Below are 27,616 nucleotides of genomic sequence, written 5' to 3'. Positions count from 1 at the left end.
CTGACAAGTCTGCCAGGCTCTTGATACCTGCGTGTAATCATACTATCTTTAGCATTCCGTTACACACTTGCTGTGTGTACCGACACGCGACAGGGATCCACACGGTGATGACGGGTAAACAGCCAATAGTGCTGATAGCATCATTTGATCTCAAGGAGAGTCTGGTAAAGAATGAAGCAGACACAACACTAAGGCCAGGTCTACACTACAGGCCTATATAGGTATAACTACACTGCTCAGGAGTGTGAAAAATCCACATCCCTGAGCACTATAGTTACACTGATCTAACCCCCCGCCCTGCATAGACAGCGCTATGTCAGCAGGACAGCTTCTCCCACCAACACAGCTATCGCCTCTCAGGGAAGTGGATTAACTATGCCGAGGGGGGAAGCTCTCCTGCTAGAGTAGGAGCATCTTTCAGTTAAGCACAACCGCCTTCCTAAAATATATGAGGAGAACTTTGCAAAACACTGCACTTATCTTGGGACAGCCTGGATCTGGTAGGGGTGTGGGCTGAGTGTCGTGGCAAAGCGTCCAACCTCTCGAGGCCTGGCCTGGCCCTCAGGGAGACGGAAGGTGAAATGCTGCAGGAGGCTGGTGAAGAAGAGGAAGAGCTCCATCCTGGCCAGTGGTTCCCCCAGGCAAACACGGCGACCTGCAAGTGTGGGAGTGAGAAAAGAGGGAGGAGGCAGAGAGGAGGGGGATACAACACCACATGTAAATAACTAGTCACTGAAGGAGTAAGACCCTTACTGCACACCCACAGGTTGGAGTGAGCACAGAATCTGCCCCCATATGCAGCAGGTGGTGAGTCTCCCTATTCCCAGACCCTGTGTGAACAGGAACAATTAGGAAATACTTCTCCAGACCAATCAATGTTCTGTTTAATCCAATTCCCTGTGTCTGATTGTGGCTAGCACCAGAAGCTTCAGTGGAAATCATAAAACCAAGGCCTCGGTCAGTTGATCTGGAGAGGAGAATTACTGCCTCATTAGCCTGACTCAAAAGGGTCAGACACACTAATACACAGGGCTAAATCCTCAGCAGGTTAAGATTGTAAAATATAATTTTGAAGTCTATGAGCTAATACCTGAAGTTAATGAGTTATGGAGACCATGTTAGGAGCTGGGTGAAACCTTGTGCAACACAGACCCAGAAAGTGTTACACAACTAGCCATCTAAGTGACCCAAAGTCAACCTTTAGAAACATAGTAGTAGATAATGATTTGTGTTTTTATGAATTTATATGTATATATAGTCAACCTCTAACAATGTAAGTGAATGGTTCCTGTCTATAGCTGTATTCTGTTTAGTCAGAGATCAAAAGGAGATGTTAACATATAAATGAACTGTGAATGTAGTAATAGCATTATCTTCATTTCTCTTTGAAGTATGTAGTAAACTAGAGAACACACAGAAACTGAGAACAGACAAAAACAGAGAGAGGCAGAGACAAAAGCAAGAGGGACAAGGAGGAATAGCCTGTGAGTGCAGTGAGACCCTAGGAAAAAAGCTTTTGGGTTTGTTGGCAAAAGAGACTTTGGGCCATAAGCTAAGAAACTGCTCCTTTTATTACGGGTTCCTCTTGAGTTCAGAGGAGCAGGACTTTGTACGTTCCTTATAAACAAACAAGATGGCATCCAAGAAAATACCTGACTCCACCAATTTCTACTTCCAACTGGAATGTCCCCAGGGCCCAGAAATTTGACAAACATAAGAACAGCCATAGTGGTTGAGACCAAAGGTCTATCTAGCCCAGCATCCCGTCTTCCAATGGTGGCCAATGCCAGGTGCCTCAGAGGGAATAAACAGAACAGGTAATCATCAAGTGCTCCATTCCCTGTCGCCTAGTCTCAGCTTCTGGCAAACAGAGGCTAGAGACACCATCCCTGCCCATCCTGAATAACAGCCATTAATAGACTTATCCTCCATGAATTTAGCCAGTTCTTTTTTGAACCCTGTTATAGTCTTGGCCTTCACAACATCCTCTGGCAAAGAGTTCCACAGCTTGACTGTGCATTATGCGAATAAATACTTCCTTTGGTTTGCTTTAAACCTGCTGCCTATTAATTTCATTTGGTGACCCCTAGTTCTAGTGTTATGAGAAGGATTAAATAATACTTCCTTTTTTACTTTCTCCACACAGCCATGATTTTATAGACCTCAATCATATCCCCCCTTAGACGTCTCTTTTCTAAGATGAAAAGTCCCAGTCTTATTAATCTCTCCTCATATGAAAACCGTTCCATACCCCTAATAATTTTTGTTGACTTTTTCTGAATCTTTTCCAATTCCAATACAGTTTTTTTGAGATGAAGTGACCACATCTCTCTGCAGTATTCAAGATTTGGGCCTACCATGGATATATGCAAAGGCAATATGAGATTCTCTGTCTTGTTATCTATTCCTTTCTTAATGATTCCCAATATTCTGTTGGTTTTTTCTGACTGCCACAGAACATTGAGTGGAAGTTTTCAGAGAACTATCCACAATGACTCCAAGATCTTTCTGGAGTGGTTACAGCTAATTTAGACCCCATCATTTGATATGTATAGTTGGGATTATGTTTTCCAATGTGCATTACTTCACATTTATCAACATTAAATTTCATCTGCCATTTTGTTGCCCACTCATCCAGTTCTGAGAGATCCTTTTGTAGCTCTTCACAGTCTGCCTGGGACTTAACTATCTTGAGTAGTTTTGTATCATCTGCAAATTTTGCCACCTCACTGTTTACCCCTTTTACCACATCATTTATGAATATGTTGAACAGTACTGGTCCCCATACACACCCCCGGGGAGACACCACTATTTACCTCTCTCCATTCTGAAAACTGACCATTTATTCCTACCCTTTATTTCCTTTCAGTCAGTTACCAATCCATGAGAGAACCTTGCCTCTTAACTCATGACAGCTTCCTAGCCATTCAGGTTGAAATGGGGCAACCCTATTATCTAGTGCAGCTGTGGAGCAAATAGGAAAGGTAGAGTGTTGTGCTTTGTGCTGCTAAGGTACAAATACAGAGCTAGCTAACAAAAATCCATTCTTGAATTATGTGAGGCTCTAGATCAGCAGGTCCCAATTTCTTTTCCCAAGTGACCCCGTTTGAAGGAAATATTTTCATCCAGAATCCCAGAAAACATGGAAGAGCAAAATGGGTTCCTCTGCACAGCATGATCTCAGACACCTCGTAAGTGGGAGCTCCCCCCATGTGGAGGACGTCTTTTTGCTCTACAAAACTGTCCTCTACCCAGTGTATCCTCATACATATGGTGCATGTGAGGTCAGAGCAAAATAGCATCCTCTGCACACAATGGATTGCCACGATCCCATGTGCTGATGGCATCGCCCCATTTGGGGTTGGGAGCCATATTTTAGGACCCACTGCTCCACACAGAGTGAAAGGCAGGCACTGACAAAGTGCAGGGAAGACTGATTGCACTGCAGTTTGGCACAAATGGAGGGTGGCTGCTCAATTACCTGTTTACAGACTAAACTCAAATCATAAAACGAAAAATAAAACTGGCTTTTAACCAAGGGTACATCCATACTTTGAGCTGGAAGGTGTAATCTCCAGCTCGAGGAGACGTGCCTCCACTAACTCTGAGCTAGCTAGTGTGCTAAAAAGCAAAGTGTAGCCATGGGGGCACAAGTGGCGGGAGGGGATAGCCACCTGAGTAGGTACCTATCATCTTTCACAGGATCATCCTCAGGGTGACCAGCCCCTTCCGTTGCTCACGCTGCAGTGGCTACACACCTACGTGCTATTGGCGAGTTAGCGTGGGTATGTGTACCCAACCCGGAACATACACCCCCAGTCTGAAGTGTAGATGTACCCGCTGAGCCAACACCTAGCTCAGCTTAGTACAGAGAGAACCTCTCCCCCTCTCTCCCAGTACTGCAGAGTATTCTGGAAATGCGTTAGAAGCAGCCTAATTACGTTTGTGACACATTTTTTTCCTTTGATGGGACCTCAACCCTCTCTGTAACTGAACCGGTTGGCTGCATTGAAACAAACCTAGAGAGCACCAACTGCTGTGCTAAGTGTTCGTGGATTTTTGAAGGTGATCCGGTCACTGGGAAAGGTCCTATGGCAAAGCTATAACTGCTCAGTTCACAGACCCGTCTGTCTAAGCCCTTGTGTTTCCCACTGCTAGAACTCCTGGGCTGCCCTGGTACATGCCTGGCAGAGGCAGTGCCTCACCAGTTAAGAAATCCCTTTGCTGTGGATGTGGTGACCAAAGGAATTAGGACAGACTCCACAGCCCCTCCACCAGCCACAGCTGGCCTCCTTTGGTGTGTATCAGAGAATCAGTATTTCCCTCTTCTCATCTCTCTGATGAGTTGGGAGCATACAGGAAACTGGGAACATCCATCTCCCCTTTATCCCCTACTGATCCATATACCCCACTGCAGTGGTCCCAGGGCCTCCAGTAACAAAGGCCTTCCTTTGATCAGGTGCCTTGCAACTGATAAAGAAGTACGTGGCACACAACAATTTTGATCATGCTTTATCAGAAGTCCCTAACTATGATCCCATCCTTTTCCCAATAACACACACCTCACCTGTGTGCACACTGTTTCTAAACAGATTCCTGGGCTTGTAGTTAAGGTTTTCGGTTACAGTGCAGAAGCAATTAATGTGTTGCATTCAGTATGTCCTTGTGTCTAATGGAGTATGAAGTAATTTCTCTGGGGAGATGCAGCCTGCTAATGAAGAACAGAGCCTAACGTGACGGATGGGTGAATTGGCTTAAGGGATGTAGGTCCTCCTTAACTGGCAGTTCCTCGTTCCTCAGGGATTAGGTAGGTGGGTTTGTTACATAAACAACTGGAATTGATTTTTAATAGGTAGATCTTCTATTTAAATAACTACAGCTGTAGAAGATGAGCAATGAATTAATTATGGTGCGGGTTGCCCAGCTTACTACAGAATATAGAATACAAGACTGCTTTCCTTTGGCCGAGTGGTTTACATAGGCCTCTGGGACAAGCTGCTCAGACTCTCAAGGCTTGACCCTAAATACAGTATTTCAAGGACAGAGTTTCTGCGCTGGAGAAATAGAGAGAGGGAGTTATTATGCAGAGGTTGCATATACTGATACCACCAGGGCACTGTAGAACAGGCCCAGCTCAGCACAGATTGCGCTGATCTTCCACATGAGGAAGATGCTCTCATGATGAGAGGGACATCTTGCTTTAAAGGAGACGCACTTTCCCATAACAGTAGTGGGTCACATCTCATGCATTGTACCTCATTTCCAGAGGGACGGCCTCTCCCAGTTGCTCCTCCCCTTGGATTTACCTGCTGAGAAAGGCAGGAAGGCCTCTCGCTTCACAAACTGCCCAGCTGCATCCAGGAAGTGCTCCGGGTAGAACTGGTGCGGCTTCTCCCAAACCGTTTCATCCTTCAGCACCGAAGACAAATTAGTGATGACTGTCGTTCCCTGATCCACCACAGAGAAGAAACAGGGTATGTAAGAATTGTCACATCAGAAAAGGCCAGTCCCTCTGCATTCGATATCCCATCTCAAGTAGCGGCCATTGTAGGATGCTTCAGAGGAAAGCACAGAACCTCTCTCAGGTACCTAATTGCATAATCTTATAGCACAGTGGAGTGGGACGCTTTCAGGGCCCTAGCCAGTGCACAACGTATGCTCTGAAGCTTGTCGCCCTTGTACATTGCATGCTAACTAAACTAAGAGTACGCAAGTGGTGTTTTCAGGGTCTACCGAGCTTTATGGGATGAAAATTCCTTCTACTCCCCACTTTTAGCTCTGGTAAGAGTGTTCTGATTGAGAGACTCTGAACTACAATTCTCATTGTCTTCACAGAAAAGGAGAGATCTTTCCCCTCTCACATGCCTTAAACCTGAGCTAGAGGAGTTTCTTCTAAGGGCAAAAGTGGAGTTTAGTATTGCATGGCTTTGGTCTCTCTAGTGAGACTGTCGCCAAGGAAGGCACTAATTGCCCATCATTGTCTCTTCTCCACTTGGAACTGGACTGAGATGCACAGTGGCCTCTGAACAGCTACTATTGCTACTGTTCTGGATTTGAACTCTTGACCTAGCAGGTAGTTTCTATACAGTTAATCAGCATTACCTTTCTCCACCTTCAAGCAGATGTACTGAATGTTATAAGGTGCCCAAGACAAACTTACAGTCTCCCTTGTAATGATTGCAGTCCTTAGTTGTGTTTTAGCTCAATTCATTGTTTTTTCAGATATTGAAAGGCCTGTTGAAGATGAAGCTAACCACATAAACAAGGCTGTCTCTGAGCCCCAAGCTCTTTCAAAACTGCACATTTGATAACTCGCCAATGGTTGTGTGATTCAGAGCCTGGTACTCCACCCTCCTTTGCATGGAAGCTTGGGGAGATTCACATGTGGAATGTCTGCAGCTTCAGGACATAAGTCTGCAAGGGAAGAAGATGTCTGCATCCCCTGCTGGCCACAGATACCTTTGGAATGAAGAAGCCTTGGAGCTCGGTGTCCCGATATGTCATATGAGGCACTCCAACAGGAATAATATCCCCATAACGTTGAGTTTCATGGATCACAGCATTGGTATAAGGCATGTTCGCGTGGTCCTCCATCCGGGGTGACCTGTCCCTGCCAATCACCTTATCAATTTCTTCATGGACTTTACCTGGAAAAAGACACTTTACATCCTCCTCAATATAACATAATGATGTACAAATGGGGAACCTGCAAATTTACCCTTAAGCTTTAAACACTCGGGGGCAGCGCTTGTCTGTCTGTTTGTACAGCGCTGGGTTTATATTCTGTGAGTTTGTTAGCCACCTTCACTGAGCAGTTTAAAAGTGAGTCATGCTCTAAGTGTCTGGGAGGTGGCTGGTGTCAGGGGCACTTGTTCAAGGGTCAGGAACCATATCCAGCGGTGGGGAGAGGGCGTGGACCAACTTCTGATTTCTCTCACCTCCACACAACCAGAAAGCCTCTTTGATACCCCAGACATGCACTGCTCTGCTTCCCAACTGCTAATTCCTGACCTTGCAATCAGGTCTTGTATGTTTGTTGAAAGCACCTGAAAGCAACAGTGCAAGGGAGGCAGAGTTTAGCTTGTTGGGGGCAAGGGGCAAAGTGAGCCCCATAAACAGTGGTAAAGAGAGGAATGCAGAATTAGGCACTGAAGGAGAGCACACTCATCTTCGGTTACTCAGCCCAACTTACATAGTTATTCTCTGTGCTATGGGCTAATAAGCTCATTGTTAGAGATATCCCACCTTCTTCATACTGTATTTGACCCACTTGTGCCTCCGGCGTTAGCACATTTAAGCAGGTTAGCATTTATCCCTATGGAGACCCTAAGAGAAGGAAGTAGCTACGAGGGTCTCAGAGTGCCCTTGTCATGAAGAAAAATGGTGAGCGCTCCCTCTGACACTGAAATCTTTATCAGGAGCTTTCTCTCTCCCTTCTCCCTTGCCACAGCTCTTTGCTCTCCCCCTCAGAGAGTTTTCCAGTGGAATTTTTTCCCCAATCCCTGCTGTGACTGCTGCTCTGGCAGCTTCATATGCCCAGAACACAACGGTGACCGCAGATGCTAAGAAGTTCTCAGTGTAGGGTGACCAGACGTCCCAATATTATTGGGGGTGTCCCGATTTTAGGGGACTTGTTCCGCAGCCCAAGCTTACATCATTCAGCACTGCTTCCTGGGGGAGCTCCTGGTGCCCACCCACCGGCAGGAGCACCACATGCTGCAGGGGCGGGGCTTACAGGCACAGGGAGTGGGCAGAGAGCCCTCCGCCCCCCCTCCACCTGCCCCGACCCACGACCCTAGGAGCCAGAGGGACCAGCCTGCTGGATGTTTCCCGGGACGAGAGCCATCCCAAGTGAGCACGACTAGGACTCCCCACCTCGCCCTCTGGCAGGCCCCTCAGACTCTTAGGGCGGGAGGTGGGGAGCGCCTCTGCATGCTGCCGGTGCCTGCAAGCCCGGCTCTGCAGGTCCAGCAGCTCCCATTGGCACTTTTCCCAGCCAACGGGAGCCATAGAGCTCGCGCTTGTGGCGAGTGCAGTACATGGAGAGTCTGGAGACCCCCCTCGCTGCTATGACCCTAGGAGCCAGAAACAGGGCTGGTGAGTGTCAACAGGGAAGGGGGCAGGGTGTGATGGAGTGAGTGTCTGGGCGGTGTGTGGGGGGTGCTGGGCTGTGAGGGTGTGGAGGGCGCTATGCAGTGGGGGAGGTTTGTGTGTGTCAGGGCACTGGGCAGTGAAGGTCTGTGTGAGGCATTGTGTAGTTGTGGTGGTGGTGCTGTGGGGAAGGGCACTGGGAGGGAGGAGAAAAGGGAGGGAGGGGAAATCTGTGTATTGGGAAAGTAGCGAGTGGGGGGTTCTGTGTGGGGTGCTGGGCAGCTGTGGTGGGGCTGTGGGCAGGGGGGCACTGGACAGGGTGTGTGTGCACAGCACCGTGCATTTGTGGTAGAAGGGTTGTAGGGGGGCTCTGGGCATAGTGGATCCAGGGGGCTGTGTGGCATTTCACTCTTGCGATCTGGTCACTCTATCTCAGTGGAAGATGCAGGGTTGGGAGAACCGGTCACATCTCCACCAGTCCTCTTGCTTACACTGGATGTCAGGATGGAGAAGCATGTACAGCAATGCCCAGCGCAGGGTGGTGGAGGTGGTCTCAGTGCCAGCGGTAAACAAGTCAATTGTTACCATACGAAGGTTGTTGTCATTGAAACTGCTCCCCGCATGCTCTTTGGCCTGAAGGGAACAAAAGAGAGCATGATTTGACCTTAGATTTTTGTTGAGGAGAGAGGAGCAGACGGGTAGATAGTGGTAATTCATATTCTCAGACTGAAAGGTTGAATTGTTTGCAGAGTGCAGCATAACACGTGCATATGACAACACACGCTGTAAAGGCTCCTTGGTTGCATACATTTCAAAGTAATAATTTGTCCCACACATCATAGACTTCATCAGGAATAAAATTCAGGACCTTCTGCTCCAAAAACACAGGGTAGGTCTTCTATATTTTCCTTCACACAGCGTTAGAGAACCCAGTGCTTGAGCATCTACACTGGGGGAGTCAGTAGGTGGATGGCAGGCCAAATCTGGACTGCTAGATGCTTTTGAACAGACCCTGAAATCTTTTAATTTACTTATTATTATTGTTTATTTTTCTCTGCAGTTGGGACCTTGCCTATACCCTGACCAAGAAATTTGGACCTTAACAAACAATTATCGACTAACCCTGCAGAAGTCTTCACTGATTGTCAACCCTAGGTTAAGAATATTCTAGGACAGGCGTGAACCTCTGGCATCCACACTGTAGCAGACAGAGCCGACTCAAACCAACCATATTCCAGACTCCCTAACACTCTCCCAGAATGTGGCCGCTCTAGCCCTGACTATGGGAAAGCTTTACTGCCCACCCTGGAACTTTGACCAGCCTGTCAAAACTGCCTGCTGAGCAACATGGAAGAAGCCCCTTTTCAAGACCTTTTATTCCTTGCGCTGTCCCGCCTGTGTCAGGAATGGGGCAGAGTTTCCATAAGGCGCTGGTGGACATTTCAGCGGCACTTTCTGACCCATCGAAGTCCAGGGGTGCTGGAATAATTTTTATAGTGGGGGCGCTCATGACAGAAACCATGTATTTGGTCTTTGTTATTACTAATTCAAGCCAGGGGTTGTGGACAGTTCCACTTCCAGCACCACTAAGGCACCTGAAAGAGCTTATGGTGGTGGAGTACCCAGGCACGGCAGACTCACACTGGCTGATGCTGCTCAGTACACTCAGCATACACACTGGAAACTCTGCACACAGTCTCTTACCACCAGAGTTAAGGGAAGGTCTCCAGTCAGTCTTAGAGATTTGTGCCTCTGCAACCACAAGAGGTTAGTGTGATCACTCACACTGGATCAGGTCAGAAATTCCATGTAGTACCATAAGGGTTTCTTATCTAGATTTTCTCAGAGCAATTGTATAAATTTGGACATAGACTTAACATGGGCAATAACTAATATGCTATTTAAAAGCCAATTAAAATGTAATTTGCTTTGTTTGCGACTCAGAACAAGAAGTTGACATTTAGAAACTTCCCACAAAAGGAAAGCTTTTTAAAAAAGTTTCAGGTAAATCAACATTTTAAAAATACTATAAAATAAAACAAACCATAAAATAAATGAAAAATTGAAATGTGCTGTTCTGACAACCTCAAAACAGAATGTTTCAAGCCTATCAAAATGTTGCATTTTGATTTTTTCTACATGAAATTCTGTCAAAAACGACATGTTTCATTGTTTCAATTTTGCAACCAGCTGTTCTAGAAAGATACAAAAACAGATCAGGTTTTTGTTCTGGAACATTTTTCCAGCCAGGAATTCCCAGCAGCCTGCCTTTGAACGAAACTGTGACTTGGAAGGATGAAGGAAGTCTTCACTATGACCTTTGCCAAAACTATTAAGAAGTGTCTCTAAACAGTACATGGTCGGCTTATGTCAGGGCTGTTCCACGGCCAAGAGAGCTAAGGACCCAGGTACAGCACCCACTAGAGTGGGGCACTGCCTCAGTACAAAGTTCCAGCTATCAGCCTGTTCTTCAGCTGATTTCTCAGCATGAACTCATTAGACTCACTAGATAAGGGGAAACCAGAAGAAATAGAACAGTGAGCTGTTCATAGCAGTTCTATTAGCAAAAGGATTTTGCTTGTAAACTTTACAACGAGGGACAAGGGAAGCTAACAGTGATTGTTCCCGTCACTAATATCTTCACGGAGCCAATGAGATCTACACCTGCTGTTCTCCTTCTACCTTTTCTATCTCCTGTAGAAAAGCATCAGTGAAATCTCTCTTTTCGGTAGGATTCCAGGTCGCCCTGTGCTCCTTCACAAGCTCATCTGTGAAGTCCATGACCTCCTTTTGGGATCGGAAGACTCTCTGTGGCACTCCAGGGATGAGCAGCAGCCAAGGTACTACGACAAGGAGCTAAGATAACACAGTGAGAGAGAGAAAACCACAGCCCATGACTCCCAGAATAGAATCACTAAACTACAATCTTACTGATCAATCAAAAGGCAGCTTTTTACCGACCAAATCATATGTGCTGAGTTACCTGGGGCAGGAATCCAGCTTCGTCATTTAAGGCCTGTTCAACCAAATGCAGCAACCTCTGAAATTTCTTATTGTCATAGTCAAAGCGCTCGCCATAGACGAGGGAGCAGATCACATTGCTAACTGCGTTGTTTATAAGAAAATGTGGATCAAAAGGATGACCTGAAAAACATACAGGACCAACCAAAGACATTAGGAGGCACAACATCACTGTAGCCTGCCCCTCGCTACATGGAACATACTGAGCAAGAACCTCTTACCTTTCAAAACTGCTTACGAATAAACCAATTTAAAGTCCATGCTCATGTAACCTGGGGAAGTTAAAGATGCCTCACATACTAACAGGGTTGGGCCTGGTCAATACTTGGAAGAGAAACCACCATGGAAAACTTAACAATTTCAGGTTTGTGCTGCAGATTCAGTCAGTGTACTGACTGAAGGCTTTTGTCTGCAGCCATATTAGGAGGCAGCAAGCATTAGCTAAGAAGTCACATCCTCACATTCCATCTAAAATACATTAAAATAATTAACATTGGGTTGTTAAAAAGGTGATTCTGTCCTAACACCACCCACTATTGCCAGATTAAAAAAAACCAGATCTTAAGATGGTTAAAGAAAACTTAGTCTGATAGCGTCCTGTCTGGCATGAAATCACTTATCACTAGTTGCGGTTGTCAAATCCTCATTTCTTTCTTGTTTTATCTTTATGGTCCCCACTTCTCTATTGTTTGTCTGTATGATCTCCGTCTGCTTCTTTGTTTTTCTCTGTTACATAATTATTTTACTAGGTGTAAATTAGTGAAGGTGGAGGGGTCTGATTGGTTAGAGAATTTTGTTACAATATGTTTGAATTGGTTAGTAAAATGATTGGTTAATATAGCTAAGCAGGACTCAAGTTTCACTATATAAACTGGGGTCCAAGAAGGAGAGCAGCAGAGAAGGAACAGAAGGTTTAGGAGGAGGAAAGACCTGGAAGAAGAAGAACTCACCTTTAAGACACAGCCTAAGATCAAAGCTGCAAAGAATCCTCTGCACAACCCTGACATGCAGCAACCAGAATCCAGACGAGATTGCCCTTGTATGGCCAACAGGGAAAGTCCTCCTGCCTGACCAGGACTGGTGAGCATAGCAGTGTATGCATAGTACGTGTATTCTGCTTGGTAATTGTTAATAAATAGAGGTTATTGTAGAACTGATAAATGAAATTGTTTTCAATTGTTCACTTTATTAATGTAACTTCTGTGCACCATTCACTACACTTGCCTATACTGTAACTTCTGTTCTCACTCCATTTTGTAAAAGCTTCCTCCAACCTTCATTTTTGCAAACCCTGCTGTAATCTTATTAGTTTAGTTTAGATGTGTGAATGAGGTATGTATGAATGATGGAATCAACCTCCAGCCCCAGCCTGTCCTGATGAGATAAAGTTCAAATACCAACGGCTGAAGACCTAGACAACAGCCCTAAACAAAGTAAGAAGCATCCACCCTAAAAAGAAAAGGACAACAGAACAACAGAAGGAAGAGCAAAGCCAGGTCCAAGGCTGAAAGTCACGTCTGCAATTGATGGGTGATCAATCTAAACCCAGAGGCAGCGTGACACAGCAAGACCTATAGACTTTGAATCCAAACTAAAAGCCTATAAAAAAGAAGGGTGAGATGAGAGACTCTGGGTAACATTCTGCTGCCAACATGGAAGAACATCGGTGCCCGCCCAACAGAGATCCAGCTCAGCCTTGTGCCCAGCTTTCCTGGCCAGTTAGCTGCCACAAGCTACGAACCCAAGATGCAAAATCAAGCCATGAACTTAAGCTATCTTTGTCATAAACAGATAGCTAAGGGTTAACATCTCTTTCACCTGGAAAGAAGTAATCTGAAACACCTGACCAGAGGACCAATCAGGAAACAGGACTTTTTCAAATCTGGGAGGAGGGAAGTTTGTGTCTGAGTCCTTTGTTCTGGTCTTCTGTCTGACTCTCTCTCGGCTATGAGAGGATTTCTATTTCCTGCTTTCTAATCTTCTGTTTCCAAGTTGTAAGTACAATATAGTAAGGCAGTAAGGTTTCTATTGTTTTTATTTTTGTATTTACATGTCTATAGTTGCTGGAGTGCTTTGAATTGTATTCTTTTTGAATAAGGCTGTTTATTCATATTTCTTTTAAGCAATTGACCCTGTATTTGTCACCTTAATACAGAGAGACCATTTTAATGTATTTATTCTTTCTTTTTATATAAAGCTTTCTTTTAAGACCTGTTGGAGTTTTTCTTTAGTGGGGAACTCCAGGGAATTGAGTCTGCAGCTCACCAGGGAACTGGTGGGAGGAAGAAGTCAGGGGGAAATCTGTGTGTGTTAGATTTACTAGCCTGACTTTGCATTCCCTCTAGGGGAAGAGGGAAGTGCTTGTGTTTCCAGGACTGGAAATAGAGAGGGTGGACTCCCTCTGTATATATTCACGGAGTTTGCTTCTGTGTATCTCTCCAGGAACACCTGGAGGGGGGAAGGGAAAAGGTTTATTTCCCTTTGTTGTGAGACTCAAGGGATTTGGGTCTTGGGGTCCCCAGGGAAGGTTTCTGGGGGGACCAGAGTGCTCCAAAACACTCTAATTTTTTGGGTGGTGGCAGCTTTACCAGGTCCAAGCTGGTAACTAAGCTTGGAGGTTTTCATGCTAACCCCCATATTTTGGACGCTAAGGTCCAAATCTGGGACTAGGTTTATGATATGGTGTGCAGGGTTGTGGGAAAGATAGAATCCAGAAGCCAGTAGGAATATTATATTTTTCTTTTCTCTGCTAGGGGCTTTTAAGCAGAGAGGAACGGTTTGGTTTTAAAAGGAACCAGAGAGAATTTTTTTTTCTGCTCTCTCTGGCAGTTTTTGGCTTGCATATTAAGCAAGGAACCATTAAGAGACTATTAAGGGTCTTTTGTCACACAATAGCACTCCCATTAGGAGGCAAATACCAGCACTATACACATGCAAATAAAGTGGTTTTTCTGGTTTACTTTACATTGAAAAGATTAGCTAGAGGAAGAAAGGGAAAAAGGCACTGTTGCTAGGCAGACCCCAGGAGGCAACAGAGAACCTGCAGTTCAGAAGATAAACACCGGAGGGCACCCCAACACAAGAAAACAGGAACCATGCCTAACAAGACAAAAATGGAGGCCGAAGAACAAATCAAAGACACCGAACACAGGCGAGAGATGGAAAAAACCAGGAACTAGAAATAAAACAAAAAGAAATGGAGATGAAAGAAAGAGAAGAACGGATCAAACAGGAAGCCCATAAAAGAGAACAAGAAGCCAAAAATGCAGCCCACCACGGAAAACTAGAAGAAGAAGAGGTGGCCCACAGAAGGAAACAAGAAGAAGAAGAGGTGGCCCACCGCCGAAACATGGAAAAACAACAAAAAGAAATGGAAAAACAACAAAAAGAAAATGAAGAGAAGGAAAAACAGAGAAAACATGAACTGGACTTAGCGCAAGCTGGGCTGCATGCGCCAGCCAATCCTAACAACCCTTCGCCAATTATGGTTCCACATCACAGAAAATTTCCCACCTACAAGGCAGGTGATGACACCGAGGCCTTCTTGGAAAATTTTGAAAGAGCCTGTCTTGGGTACAGCATCCCTGAAGACCAGTACATGGTAGAATTGAGGCCACAGCTCAGTGGACCTTTAGCAGAGGTGGCAGCTGAAATGCCTAAGGAGAACATGAACGACTATAAACTTTTTCAAACCAAGGCCAGATACAGAATGGGGATAACCCCGGATCATGCCCGTCGGCGTTTCAGAACCCAAAAGTGGAAACCAGATGTGTCATTTCCCAAACACGCCTACTACGTTGGGAAAAATTATGAGGCCTGGATATCAGGACACAATGTTAAAACCTTGGAAGAACTGCACCTCCTCATACAAATGGAGCAGTTCTTGGATGGTGTTCCTGAGGACATAACACGGTACATACAAGATGGAAAACTCAAAAATCTCGCTGAGGCGGGGGAGATTGGAGCCAGATGGATGGAAGTGGCAGAAAGCAAGAAAGCTATGGTCAAGGGGAACGAATACCCCAGGGGGCACACCGACCATAAACCCTACAACCGAGGACAGCCAAAAACCCCACCTACAACCCAAGTAAAGCCACAGACACAGTATTCTTCCACCTCACCAGTCTCCAGTAACTCACCTCGACCCAGTGACCCATCAGATGGAAGATGCTTTAAGTGTAATGAACTGGGACATATCAAGGCCAACTGTCCAAAGAACGCCATCCGAGTGCAATTCATTACACCACCATCACCCAAAAGATCCCCAGGCCCAGATGCCTCTCAAATACCCTTGGAGCGAAGGGAAAATTTGAGAGTGGGCGGAAAGAAGGTTACTGCGTGGAGAGACACGGGAGCACAAGTGTCAGCTATCCACCAATCCTTCGTAGACCCCAAATTCATCAACCCAAAGGCCCAAGTGACAATTTACCCCTTCATGTCACAAGCTGTAGACTTGCCTATAGCTGAACTGCCTGTCCAGTACAAAGGCTGGTGAGGAATGTGGACTTTTGCAGTTTATGACAACTATCCCATCCCCATGCTACTGGGGGAAGACTTGGCCAACCAGGTGAAGCGGGCCAAGCGAGTGGGAATGGTTACACGTAGCCAAACCAGGCAAGCATCCAGACCCATTCCTGTTCCTGGGCCGTCCACAGACGCCCCGTCTGTGTTACCAGAGACCCAGACAGAGGTAGTGGACCCGGATTCCATGCCAACCATTGAAACAGCCACAGCACCTCCAGTCCCAGGCCCGGAACTGGAACAGCAACCAGCACCAGCAATTGCAACCACATCTTCAAACTCAACACCAGAGGGCGCCAGCGAGCCAGAACTGGCTGAAGCAACAGACAGCCATACCCAAAAGGCTCAGCCAGAGCCTGAAATACCCTCAGGTGCACCAGCGGAGAGTGGTTCACCAGCAACGGAAACAACCCCATCACCTACATCGCTTCCAGAGGGACCAAGCCCAAGTCCACAGTCTGAGGAAGAACTGGTAACCCCAGCCTCAAGGGAACAGTTCCAGACTGAGCAGGAAGCAGATGACAGCCTTCAGAAAGCTTGGGCGGCGGCACGGAGCACCCCACCGCCTCTTAGCTCTTCTAATAGATCCCGGTTTGTTATAGACCAAGGACTTTTATACAAGGAGATTCTTTCTGGTGGACACTGGGAAGAATGGCAGCCGCAAAAACAGTTGGTGGTTCCAACTAAGTACCGGGGGAAGCTCTTAAGCTTAGCCCATGATCATCCCAGTGGCCATGCTGGGGTGAACAGAACCAAGGACCGGTTGGGGAAGTCCTTCCACTGGGAGGGGATGGGCAAGGACGTTGCCAAGTATGTCCGGTCTTGCGAGGTATGCCAAAGAGTGGGAAAGCCCCAAGACCAGGTCAAGGCCCCTCTCCAGCCACTCCCCATAATTGAGGTCCCATTTCAGCGAGTAGCTGTGGATATTGTGGGTCCTTTCCCAAAAAAGACACCCAGAGGAAAGCAATACGTACTGACTTTCGTGGACTTTGCTACCCGATGGCCGGAAGCAGTAGCTCTAGGCAACACCAGGGCTAACACTGTGTGCCTGGCCCTAACAGACATTTTTGCCAGGGTAGGTTGGCCCTCCAACATCCTTACAGATTCAGGATCTAATTTCCTGGCAGGGACCATGCAAAAACTGTGGGAAACTCATGGGGTGAACCACTTGGTTGCCACCCTGTACCACCATCAAACCAATGGCCTGGTGGAAAGGTTTAATGGAACTTTGGGGGCCATGATACGTAAATTCATCAACGAATACTCCAATAATTGGGGCCTAGTGTTGCAGCAGTTGCTGTTTGCCTACAGGGCTGTACCACATCCCAGTTTAGGGTTTTCACCGTTTGAACTTGCGTATGGTCATGAGGTTAAGGGACCATTACAGTTGGTGAAGCAGCAATGGGAGGGGTTTATGCCTTCTCCAGGAACTAACATTCTAGACTTTGTAAGCAACCTACAAAGCACCCTCCGACACTCTTTAGCCCTTGCTAGAGAAAACCTAAAGGATGCTCAGGAAGAGCAAAAGGCCTGGTATGACAAACATACCAGAGAACGTTCCTTCAAGGTAGGAGACCAGGTTATGGTCTTGAAGGCGCAACAGGCCCATAAGATGGAAGCATCATGGGAAGGGCCATTCACGGTCCAAGAGCACCTGGGAACTGTGAACTACCTCATAGCATTTCCCAATTCCTCACTAAAGCCCAGAGTGTACCATGTTAATTCTCTCAAGCCTTTCTATTCCAGAGACTTACAGGTTTGTCAGTTTACAGTCCAGGGAGATGATGCTGAGTGGCCTGACGGTGTCTACTATGAAGGGAAAAAAGATGGTGGCGTGGAAGAGGTGAACCTCTCAACCACCCTGGAACATCTGCAGCGGCGACAAATCAAGGAGCTGTGCACTAGCTTCGCCCCATTGTTCTCAGCCACCCCAGAATGGACTGAACGGGCATACCACTCCATTGACACAGGTAATGCTCACCCCATTAGAACCCCACCCTACTGGGTGTCTCCTCATGCCCAAGCTGCTATAGAACGGAAAGCCCAGAACATGCTACAGATGGGTATAATCCGCTCATCTACCAGTGCATGGGCATCTCCAGTGGTTCTGGTACCCAAACCAGATGGGGAAATACGCTTTTGCGTGGACTACCGTAAGCTAAATGCGGTAACTCGTCCGGACAACTATCCAATGACCCACACCGATGAGCTATTGGAAAAGTTGGGACGGGCCCAGTTCATCTCTACAATAGACTTAACCAAGGGGTACTGGCAAGTACCGCTAGATGAACCTGCCAAGGAGAGGTCAGCATTCGTCACCCATGCAGGGGTGTATGAATTTAATGTCCTTCCTTTCGGCCTTCGAAATGCACCCGCCACCTTCCAGAGGCTGGTAGATGGTCTACTAGCAGGACTGGGAGAATATGCAGTTGCCTACCTCGATGATGTGGCCATTTTTTCAGACTCCTGGTCCGAACACCTACTACACTTGGAAAAGGTCTTTGAGCGCATCAGGCAGGCCGGACTGACTGTTAAGGCCAAAAAGTGTCAAATAGGCCAAAACAGAGTGACTTACCTGGGGCACCAGGTGGGTCGAGGAACCATAAACCCCCTACAGGCCAAGGTGGATGCTATCCAAAAGTGGCCTGTCCCAAGGTCCAAGAAGCAGGTCCAATCCTTCTTAGGCTTGGCCGGATACTACAGGCGATTTGTACCACACTACAGCCAAATCGCTGCCCCACTGACCGACCTGACCAAAAGACCCAGCCAAATGCAGTTAACTGGACTGATGAGTGTCAAAAGGCCTTTACCCAACTTAAGGCACGCTCATGTCTGACCCTGTGCTCAGGGCCCCGGATTTTGACAAGCCATTCCTAGTAACCACGGATGCATCTGAGCGTGGTATAGGAGCAGTTCTCATGCAGGAAGCAACGGATCACAACTTCCATCCTGTCGTGTTTCTCAGCAAGAAACTGTCTGAGAGGGAAAGTCACGGGTCAGTCAGTGAAAAGGAATGCTACGCCATTGTGTACGCCCTGGAAAAGCTACGCCCATATGTTTGGGGACGGCGGTTCCAGCTACAAACTGACCATGCTGCACTAAAGTGGCTTCATACTGCCAAGGGGAACAACAAGAAACTTCTTCGTTGGAGTTTAGCACTCCAAGATTTTGATTTTGAAATTCAGCACATCTCAGGAGCTTCTAACAAAGTAGCTGATGCACTCTCCTGTGAGAGTTTCCCAGAATCCAGTACTTAAAAAGTGTTCTTAAAATGTAGAAGTCTGTTAGTTATATACTTAGTGGTATATGTAAAGGTGCATGTGTTGTATTAATCTGTTTATTTTAAAGTTCTAGGAGGAAATCGCCACCAGTGAGCTTCCCCACTGTCTGCAATTTGGGGGGCGTGTCATAAACAGATAGCTAAGGGTTAATGTCTCTTTCACCTGGAAAGAAGTAATCTGAAACACCTGACTAGAGGACCAATCAGGAAACAGGACTTTTTCAAATCTGGGGGGAGGGAAGTTTGTGTCTGAGTCCTTTGTTCTGGTCTTCTGTCTGATTCTCTCTTCGCTATGAGAGGATTTCTGTTTCCTGCTTTCTAATCTTCTGTTTCCAAGTTGTAAGTACAATATAGTAAGGCAGTAAGGTTTCTATTGTTTTTATTTTTGTATTTACATGTCTATAGTTGCTGGAGTGCTTTGAATTGTATTCTTTTTGAATAAGGCTGTTTATTCATATTTCTTTTAAGCAATTGACGCTGTATTTGTCACCTTAATACAGAGAGACCATTTTAATGTATTTTTTCTTTCTTTTAAGACCTGTTGGAGTTTTTCTTTAGTGGGGAACTCCAGGGAATTGAGTCTGCAGCTCACCAGGGAACTGGTGGGAGGAAGAAGTCAGGGGGAAATCTGTGTGTGTTAGATTTACTAGCCTGACTTTGCATTCCCTCTGGGGGAAGAGGGAAATGCTTGTGTTTCCAGGACTGGAAATAGAGAGGGTGGACTCCCTCTGTTTATATTCACGGAGTTTGCTTCTGTGTATCTCTCCAGGAACACCTGGAGGGGGGAAGGGAAAAGGTTTATTTCCCTTTGTTGTGAGACTCAAGGGATTTGGGTCTTGGGGTCCCCAGGGAAGGTTTTTGGGGGGACCAGAGTGCCCCAAAACACTCTAATTTTTTGGGTGGTGGCAGCTTTACCAGGTCCAAGCTGGTAACTAAGCTTGGAGGTTTTCATGCTAACCCCCATATTTTGGACGCTAAGGTCCAAATCTGGGACTAGGTTTATGATAATCTTCAGGACTGGTAACTATGCAGCAGCTGCAGAACACATGATGAATGTGGGTGTGTGTGTGTGAATGTGTGTATGTGTGTGTGTTTAGGTATTAGGTATAATGTGAATATGTGTGTGTGTGTGTATAGGTATTAGGTATAATGTGTGTGTATAAGAATTAAGATATTAGTTATTAGTCATAAATTGTTATCATAATAAATGTGGCATCTTTGCCTTGTCCCCTTTAAAAAGATCCTGCTGGTTTTTACTGGTCTAATAAAATTGGTATAACATTATTACTGTGTAAGGCTCTTTCGCTGGTAAAAGGTCTTGCAAACCCACAAACAGTACGCCCTGAGCCCTAAGGAATAGGGTACGGGTGGGTGTCTAAATTAAGAGGGTTACATCTTGAGCCCTAATAACTGGATAAAGTGGGTGCCCCTAGAGTGTGTGAGTAACAGAGAACTGTGTGCTGGTAACAGTACTCATCTCTGCCTCAGTACTGAACCCGTGCCTGCTGTGTACAGACAGATGTTACTGGGATGCTACAGACATTTTTAAGTTGAGGCATAAAAGTGATATCCTTAAAGACTTCATGGCATGTTTTGGAAGTGTTTTAATGTTGATGCCTCCACCAAATTCCAGCTGAGGTAATAACATTCTACCAACCTAAAATTGCCCTTGCACATTCAATTGGAGATGTTGAGTTGTTTGGTTGTTTTTTGTTTTTTGTTTTTTTTTTTACTTCCCATCACAAGCTCTCATTTTAAAACATCTGTCAGGCTATCATATTATCCTTTCATTTCTTTATGTATGGAAGTTACACTGGTCCCCTGCCCCATCTCCCTTGATGCCACAAACCTTTTTCAGAATAGATTGCAGAGCACAGAAATCCAGCTTCCTCGGTCACACGCTGCTCTAGGGATCTCTTTCCCATCCCAAAGTTCCTCAAGGTGGAGAGTGCAAATCTCCTTTGCTCCTTCCAGGCCTGACCATATCTTGCAACCACCACCCCTGGAAAATAGTAATAAACAAGAGACAATCACCTCTGGGAAGCACCGTCCAACATTCACTGCACAGCAACAAAATAGGGCTGGGGGGACTGGCTTCTGAGGAAGGATAAAAGAAACTAAATGTAGCTTGGCCAAAGGCAACTAATGGGAGCTATTATTGCATCTCCAGATGTGTAGGTGCTTAGTGCAGAAGGAGAGGGATTATTCAGGGAGCTCCAAGATATAGCTAGGAGTAAGGGCATGAAATTCAGGTCCAGATCTGCAGCTGGTATAACCTGATGTAGTCAATGGAGCTAAGCCGTGCTATATTCTAAGGGTGTGAGCCTCAGGTTGGATGTCAGAAAACATTTCCCAGTGATGAGATCTACTAAACTACTCAATAGTCTCTCAAAGGAATTAATGGATGCCCCATCACAAGTCATTTAAAATTGGATTGGACAAAGCACTGAAGAAGATACTACAGGGAGCATCCCTGCATTGGCCAGAGTATGGGCCAGGATGAGGCTGAGAACACAGGCGGTGCATAATGGAGGTTGTGGGAGGCTAAGCAGGGCCGGTGCAACCATTTAGGCAAACTAGGTGGCCGCCTCGGGCACCTAGTGGTTGGGGGCGCCTAAAAGCCCCCTCAGGTGAGGAGGTGGAGGTGAGCTGGGTGGTAGGGCATGCGGAGAGGGTTGCCTGCAATAACGGGGGGGGGGGGAGGCACAGGGGAACAGCTCCCCGCCCCAGGTTACCTGCACTCTGCCTCCTCCAATGAGCACACAGCCCAGCTCTTCGGTCTTCTCCAATCAGCGCTGCAAGCCTGGGCGGGGAGGAGAATTAGAGCAGCGCTGACGTGCTCATTGGAGGAGGCGGAGCCGAGGTGAGCTGGGGTGGGCTACTCAGGCAGGCTTAGTTTCCGCAGAAGGTCTCCCCAGGCAGGGTTAGCTGCCATGGAGGGGCGGGGTTAGCTGGGGGCCGTGCAAGGTGGAAGTTTCGCCTAGGGCACGCAACTTCCTTGCACCGGTCCTGAGGCTAAGCCTTCCCAAACCTCTGCTAATACTCCCCACCATAGTCCTGCGCCAGTGGGAGGACTCAGAGCTCCTCCAGCCAGCCTGGGCTTGGGGTGGCTCAGGCCGGTGGTGGCTTGGGCGAGGCTTCTCCAGCCACAATAGGGGCTTGGGGCAGGGCAGGAGACTAGTCTCCCCAATGGGAGGCTGATACGCTGCCCATGGTTGAGAATACGTGAACCTATAGATATTTTTCCAGATCTAATCTTTGTTATGCTAGTGCTTTGGGATAACCTGAGATAATTCCAACCCAACAAGCCTCCCTTTTAGGTTGCATTTCTTTCTACCTTCCCCCACTTTCACTCTTGGGTCATGGAGGTTCCTCAGAAGGAGGTTATTTCTTTTAAAAGCCAAGGAAGGTACATACATATGGTGAAGGTTAGGAAACTGCCAGTTCTGACAATGGCTGTCAATTGGTATTGATTAGCATGTACCCTCTACAGAACATTTCAGAATGGCCATGTCTTAGTAGTTGTTGCAGCGCTGCAGTTGGGAAGGAGAGTCCCCATTTTGATCTAACCTGACTTCTTCCTCTCGAGAGGTAGTGTCAGGGGAAGACTCCAGGAAAAGCAACATCAGCAGAGGGACAAGAGAGGAAAGGAGCTCACTTCCTAAGTCCCCTTCAACCTCTCCTGGAGCTCAAATGATAAACCCAGCCAGTCCCCCTGCAACACTGCCAGAAAACTATGTTAGTTTCCAAGGTACTTGCCTTCGGCATTCTCTCCGTAACCCAAGTGCTCATATATAGAAAAGTATGGTCGGTCAGCAAAGTCTTCTGATTTCTGGACCAATGCTTCTTTTACAGCTTTGAATCCATTCACTACTATCAGATTACTCCAGCAGTTCTGAAGGCTAAAGACATTTCCATATTTTTTACTCAGCTGCCAAGAAAAGAAAGAGGAAAAACATATTGTTGGAAGTCAGGCTGGAAAGCAAGCCTGAAAAAATCATCTTGCATTTCTGTACTCTCTAACTTAGAAGGATCTCAGAGCACTCTGTTGGGCTTGTTAGCTCATCATGGATGTGCAGCCACTTCTGGAATGGAACAACTCACAGCAGTACTACACAGCCACTTACACAGGGAGAGAAGAATGCAACCATTGTCAGCTGACGGTGCAGGAAGAGTTTATGTCAACAGAACGTAACTAACCAAGTTGAAATTTGACCAGGGACCTTGTGAAAGTGTCGTGGGCTCGTTAACGAATACCAGCAGTCAGGACCTCTTTTGGTGTCTTCAAAGATAACAGACCCAAGTGTACATTGTTCCTTAAAACCATGGTGTGGCACTGGTTTAACCACCAACAGAGAGAGCCTTCTGCACTAATTCCTGCAGCATATGGCTTTGCTTAGGAAATATCCCATTCAAGTACTGACCAGGCCCAACCTTGCATAGGTTATGAAATCTGATCTTATCACAGAGGATATAGTAGTGCTGGCTACAGATACACAAAAAATAAAATTATTGACATAAGGGATTGTGGTAAGGGGAGCGTTTCCTGTGATGCTGGCAAATGAGGTGCCAGTTCTTGCCCAAGTTGCAGACATTAGCTAAGAACTAACAAACTCATTGCTGGAGACCAGACCAGTTCACTTGTATGTTTATTTGTTCAAAATAGGTATTAGTCTTACAAGAATGAATTTAGTGTTTAGACTCTGTGAAATGCTTGTGAGTTGCTGCAGGCGTTAATCTCACTTGCAATGCCTGTGTTCCGCACCATAAAAAAATATGCACGTTTTGCTTTATAACTTAGCAAATGGCTGCTCTGGACTTGTGAACCCAGGCACAGGAATCCTCCCTCCCCACATCGAGAAGGACTGTCAAAATCAGCTGGGTCAAGGAACATTGCAATACAAAGGATTGGCTAACGGCCCGGCCCTATCCCACCTTGGAAATGCCATGTGCAAGGAGGCTTGTTCTGTGGACTTGGAAGCCGAATGAAGGAATTAAAACAAAGTCACAGGAAAATTTTCCATCTGTTTGGCTATCTGAACTGTCACATGGCTAGAGATCCCCAGGGCTGCCTGCTGGGTCAACCCTGAAAGACTCTTTGAATAGACACGTCACTGCAACTCAGTCACTCTTAGATTTAGATGATAACTTGTTTGTGAGTATAGGTTTGCTTGCTTGAACCTGCAAATAACTCTGTCATTTCTTTTTCCTAGTTAACAAACCTTCAGATCATTTATTACAGGATTGGCTACAGGTATTGTCTTTGCTGTAAGATCTAGGGTACCAACTGATCTGGGGTAAGTGACAGGAATAACCTGAATGTGGTGTGATTTTTTTGGTGACCATTTATCAGTAAGTCCAGTTCATCTGGGTGGCAAGATAGACTGGAGATTCTAAGGGAACTGTCTGAAACTCCATGGTAAGCCTGTTACAGTAATACAGGAGCAGGGGAGGTGGAATGGGGGGGAGGGTTAGGGGGACGCTCCCCACAGTGTTTCCTGGGTGGCTCTTACCACAGCCAGGCTTGGGCTTCCAGCCTGGCCTGGCGGCAGGGCCTCAGGGAAAAGAGAAGGAGCAGGGGGTGGAGGCACAAAGAGGGCAGGGCCTCAGGGGATGAGGAGAGGAGAGGTAGGGCCACAGAGGGGGCAGAGCCTCATGCCATCCCATACACTTCTACCGAGGTTCCAGCACTCCTGGTCAGCAGTTCACATTAGATACTGGCTTGGTGCAATCTGCTTACATAACACACCACAGTTTGGGGTATCTGCCCTGCTTAGTAATCTGCCCTGAGACAGGCACTCACACTCTTGAGCCCCTCCCAACAGCATGATCGTTTCTTTACCCATCTCTTAACCTATGTGGGTGGTTCATTACCCCAAAAACATTAGCCGGAAGATGGCTTATTGCAGCTATGACGTGTGACTATGATGGCATCCTAGCCAATGCTGTTCTGAGCATTACGGCAGATGGCAATAACACTCAGATAATGGGAAAGGTTTTTGTGTCGATTAGTGCCCGAATGCAGCTGTGATTCAATTATTTTGGTAGGGAAAAAATCACATCCCTGACTGAAATCGATAAATTGACACAAAAACTGTGTGTAGACCAGATATGCCTGGAAAGGGGAAGCATAAAAGTCCTGCCCTTTTTCCACACTCAGGGAAACTTGAGGAGGGGGCACCTATGGAATTGCAGGTTTTCAGCTAGTGCCCAACAACTTTCAGGTCTTAGACCAAAGCAAACCAAGTTAACTTCATTGAGAATGACATTCTTGGCTGCAAAACTGAGTTTGGTAATCACTAACCTTGATCCTTTCCTGCAGCTAACAGTTGTCTGGTGCAACGCAGGAGAGGGTAGTGCAAAGTTCTTTTAGATACCTCTGGACTCTCCTGATCATGTGCGCCAGTCCCATCCCACTCCCCTGCAGTAATTTAGATTAGCCTGAAGGCCTTTCTAAATTGTGGCAGTTTTCACTGGCCATGAGAGGCAGTTACAGCAGCTGGGATTCTGCAGGGTACAGGGGAACCCTGGCCTGTGCCCCTTGGCTACAGGAAAGCATCGTGTAGGAATTGCTGTTGGATTTTCCCTCTGTCCTGGCTGAACACGCTGTGGCTGGCTACACTGGCTTTGAGGCTACTTTGCACCACTCCACCAGCACAGAGTGTGCCCGATGTAAGCGAGCATCAGGGCCACTGTACCCTGGTGACAGACAGGCATTGCAGAGCACAAAGCAGAACAATTCAAAGCCATCATCAAATAGTTTAGGTCCAAAATTTAACCTATTTTCAGCTATTTGTGGGATTTCTTGAGGATTGTACGCACACATGGGAGAAAATGTCCCTCTGGGCCAAGAATTTAGGGAGAGAAAAACCACAAGTAGTTGTTTTATGTGTATGTGAAAAACACAAGAAACCAATGCATCGTGTTCCAGCTTTTCTACAGTAACTTTCCTCAAACCCACATGGGCATCAGCCAACGATGCTGATGACACACAAAGAGGCACTGTGTGACAAGCAGACGAGAGTCCTTTTCTATAAGGCACTGGCGAACATGTGTCTGTAACAGTGCCCAGCATTCCGAGCATTCACCTCATTACCAGAAAGATACTGATTAAAAAGAGAATTCAGAGAAAAGCCACAAAAGAGATTAGGGAGCTGGATGGGCTGATTCATGAGGAAAGCTAAAATGACATAAATATATAAACTGGTCAAATATCTAAGGAAGGGGACTGTGATTCTGCCTGCAAGTATTTGAAAGATAAAAATGCAAAGGATGGAGGGAAATTGTTTAGGTTTGGGTGAAGGAATAATGGATTGAGACTAAGTAATGGAGAATTTACTCTGGACACCAAGAAACAAACCCTCAACGAGAGGTGCATCAGACTGGGGAATAGTTTCCTAGGGGAAGTGATGAAAGCCTCTTTGCTGGGAATTAAAACTAGATAAAGCCCTGCGGGGCATACCACTAGAAGTTAGAGGGGTGGATAAGAATAGGCCATTTCTATCTTTGATTTCTATGATTCTGTAAGTAAAAGGAGCTGTTTTCCTTTCTGTTCTGTGAGAAATGCAAGAAAGGAAAATGAAATTGTGTGAAATGGAAATGGGACAGAAAAGGGAATAATATGTTGTTACTAAAAATGTGGAGTTAAAACAGCTACAGGTCAAAAGTGTTGTTGGCAGCATTGTCGTCACCTGATTTGATCTGGAAACTGAAAGTCTCTTCCTACCACATGGTGAAAACAAGAACCAGACCCAGTTTCCCTTGACTGCAGTGTTGAAAGGTGCCAGCCTAGAAATGGGGCCTCTGGAGTTTGGCAACTACAATCACTAAACATAATATGATTTAGTTGCCTCAAGCTACATCAGTAGTTTCCTTGCAGACAGGACAAAGCATGCACTTGCAACAACTAATCCTGCAGCGGTGGTGTGTGCTCTTGTTAGCGCAGACACAGCCAGCAAGCACATCCTACAGTTGTATAGCTGGAGATTACAGGTTTGTTCACTTTTGCTGAGTCACTGCGTCTGGGTGTTCCCCTGTGGATATGGCGTGTGCGCGTGCGCAGTGGGGATCATCTCCTCCAGCGCTATCACATGCAGAGAATTCTACTGGACTTGGGAGTGGAATCTTGCCCTCTGGACCCTAGAGCCAGAGCAAAACCACAGCAGATAATCTCAGAGCATTAGAGCCCCTCCTCCCCTAGGGGGACTGACTGTTACTGTGTTGGAAAAGCCCTTGCATGTAAAATAACCCACCAGCCCGCATCAGCTGGATTAACGAACCACCAGCCTACACCAGCTCTGTTCCACAGCCTGCTGTGCTCAGGGTGACCAGATGTCCTGATTTTATAGGGACAGTCCTGATATCCAGAGTTTTGTCTTACATAGACACCAATTCCCCCCCACCCCTGTCCCGATTTTTCACACTTGCTATCTGGTCACCCTAGCTGTGCTCTCCAGCCCCTCTGGCACTGACCTGGGTAAAGGAGAGGTGCGGGTTGTGGAAATCGATCTGCAACATGGTCCCAATGAAAGGCAGAGAGGTCGGCCCTGGCGGGTAGCGACTCCAGCTCTTCCTGCGCTTCAGGAAATCAAATAGCAGAGCGAAGACTGTGAGGGCTATGCCCAGTGCTGGGAGGTTGTTCCCGCAGGATCGAAGCTGGGACCAGAGCCACAGGAGCAGCTCCATGATCGTTCTCCCCTTTGA

General features: G+C 46.5%; 3 protein-coding genes across 6 annotated transcripts in view; 1 reads left to right on the top strand and 2 right to left on the bottom strand.

Moving 5' to 3' along the window:
- Positions 1-15,463, top strand: part of LOC127051808 (uncharacterized) — a 62,309-nt gene extending 46,846 nt beyond the window's left edge. The window contains exon 2 of the mRNA XM_050954611.1: positions 15,443-15,463. The gene's annotated coding sequence lies outside the window, so the exon portion shown is untranslated. The remainder of the gene's footprint in view (positions 1-15,442) is intronic.
- LOC127051675 (cytochrome P450 2D17-like) overlaps positions 1-27,616 on the bottom strand; it is a 204,937-nt gene that overhangs the window by 52,050 nt on the left and 125,271 nt on the right. The window lies entirely within an intron of this gene.
- On the bottom strand, positions 93-27,616 carry LOC127052313 (cytochrome P450 2D14-like). Its single transcript, XM_050955883.1, has 9 exons — positions 27,386-27,616; positions 22,673-22,844; positions 20,763-20,915; positions 11,075-11,235; positions 10,774-10,947; positions 8,583-8,724; positions 6,460-6,647; positions 5,307-5,448; positions 93-655 (listed from the first exon to the last, which is right to left on the bottom strand). The coding sequence occupies exons 1-9, from the start codon at positions 27,596-27,598 to the stop codon at positions 477-479; spliced, it is 1,524 nt and encodes a 507-aa protein (XP_050811840.1). The 5' UTR covers positions 27,599-27,616; the 3' UTR covers positions 93-476.

Source organism: Gopherus flavomarginatus, chromosome 1 (genome assembly GCF_025201925.1).
Source record: "Gopherus flavomarginatus isolate rGopFla2 chromosome 1, rGopFla2.mat.asm, whole genome shotgun sequence".
In the NCBI taxonomy this organism is placed as follows: Eukaryota; Metazoa; Chordata; order Testudines; family Testudinidae; genus Gopherus; species Gopherus flavomarginatus.
This window is presented reverse-complemented; position numbering and strand designations above follow the sequence as displayed.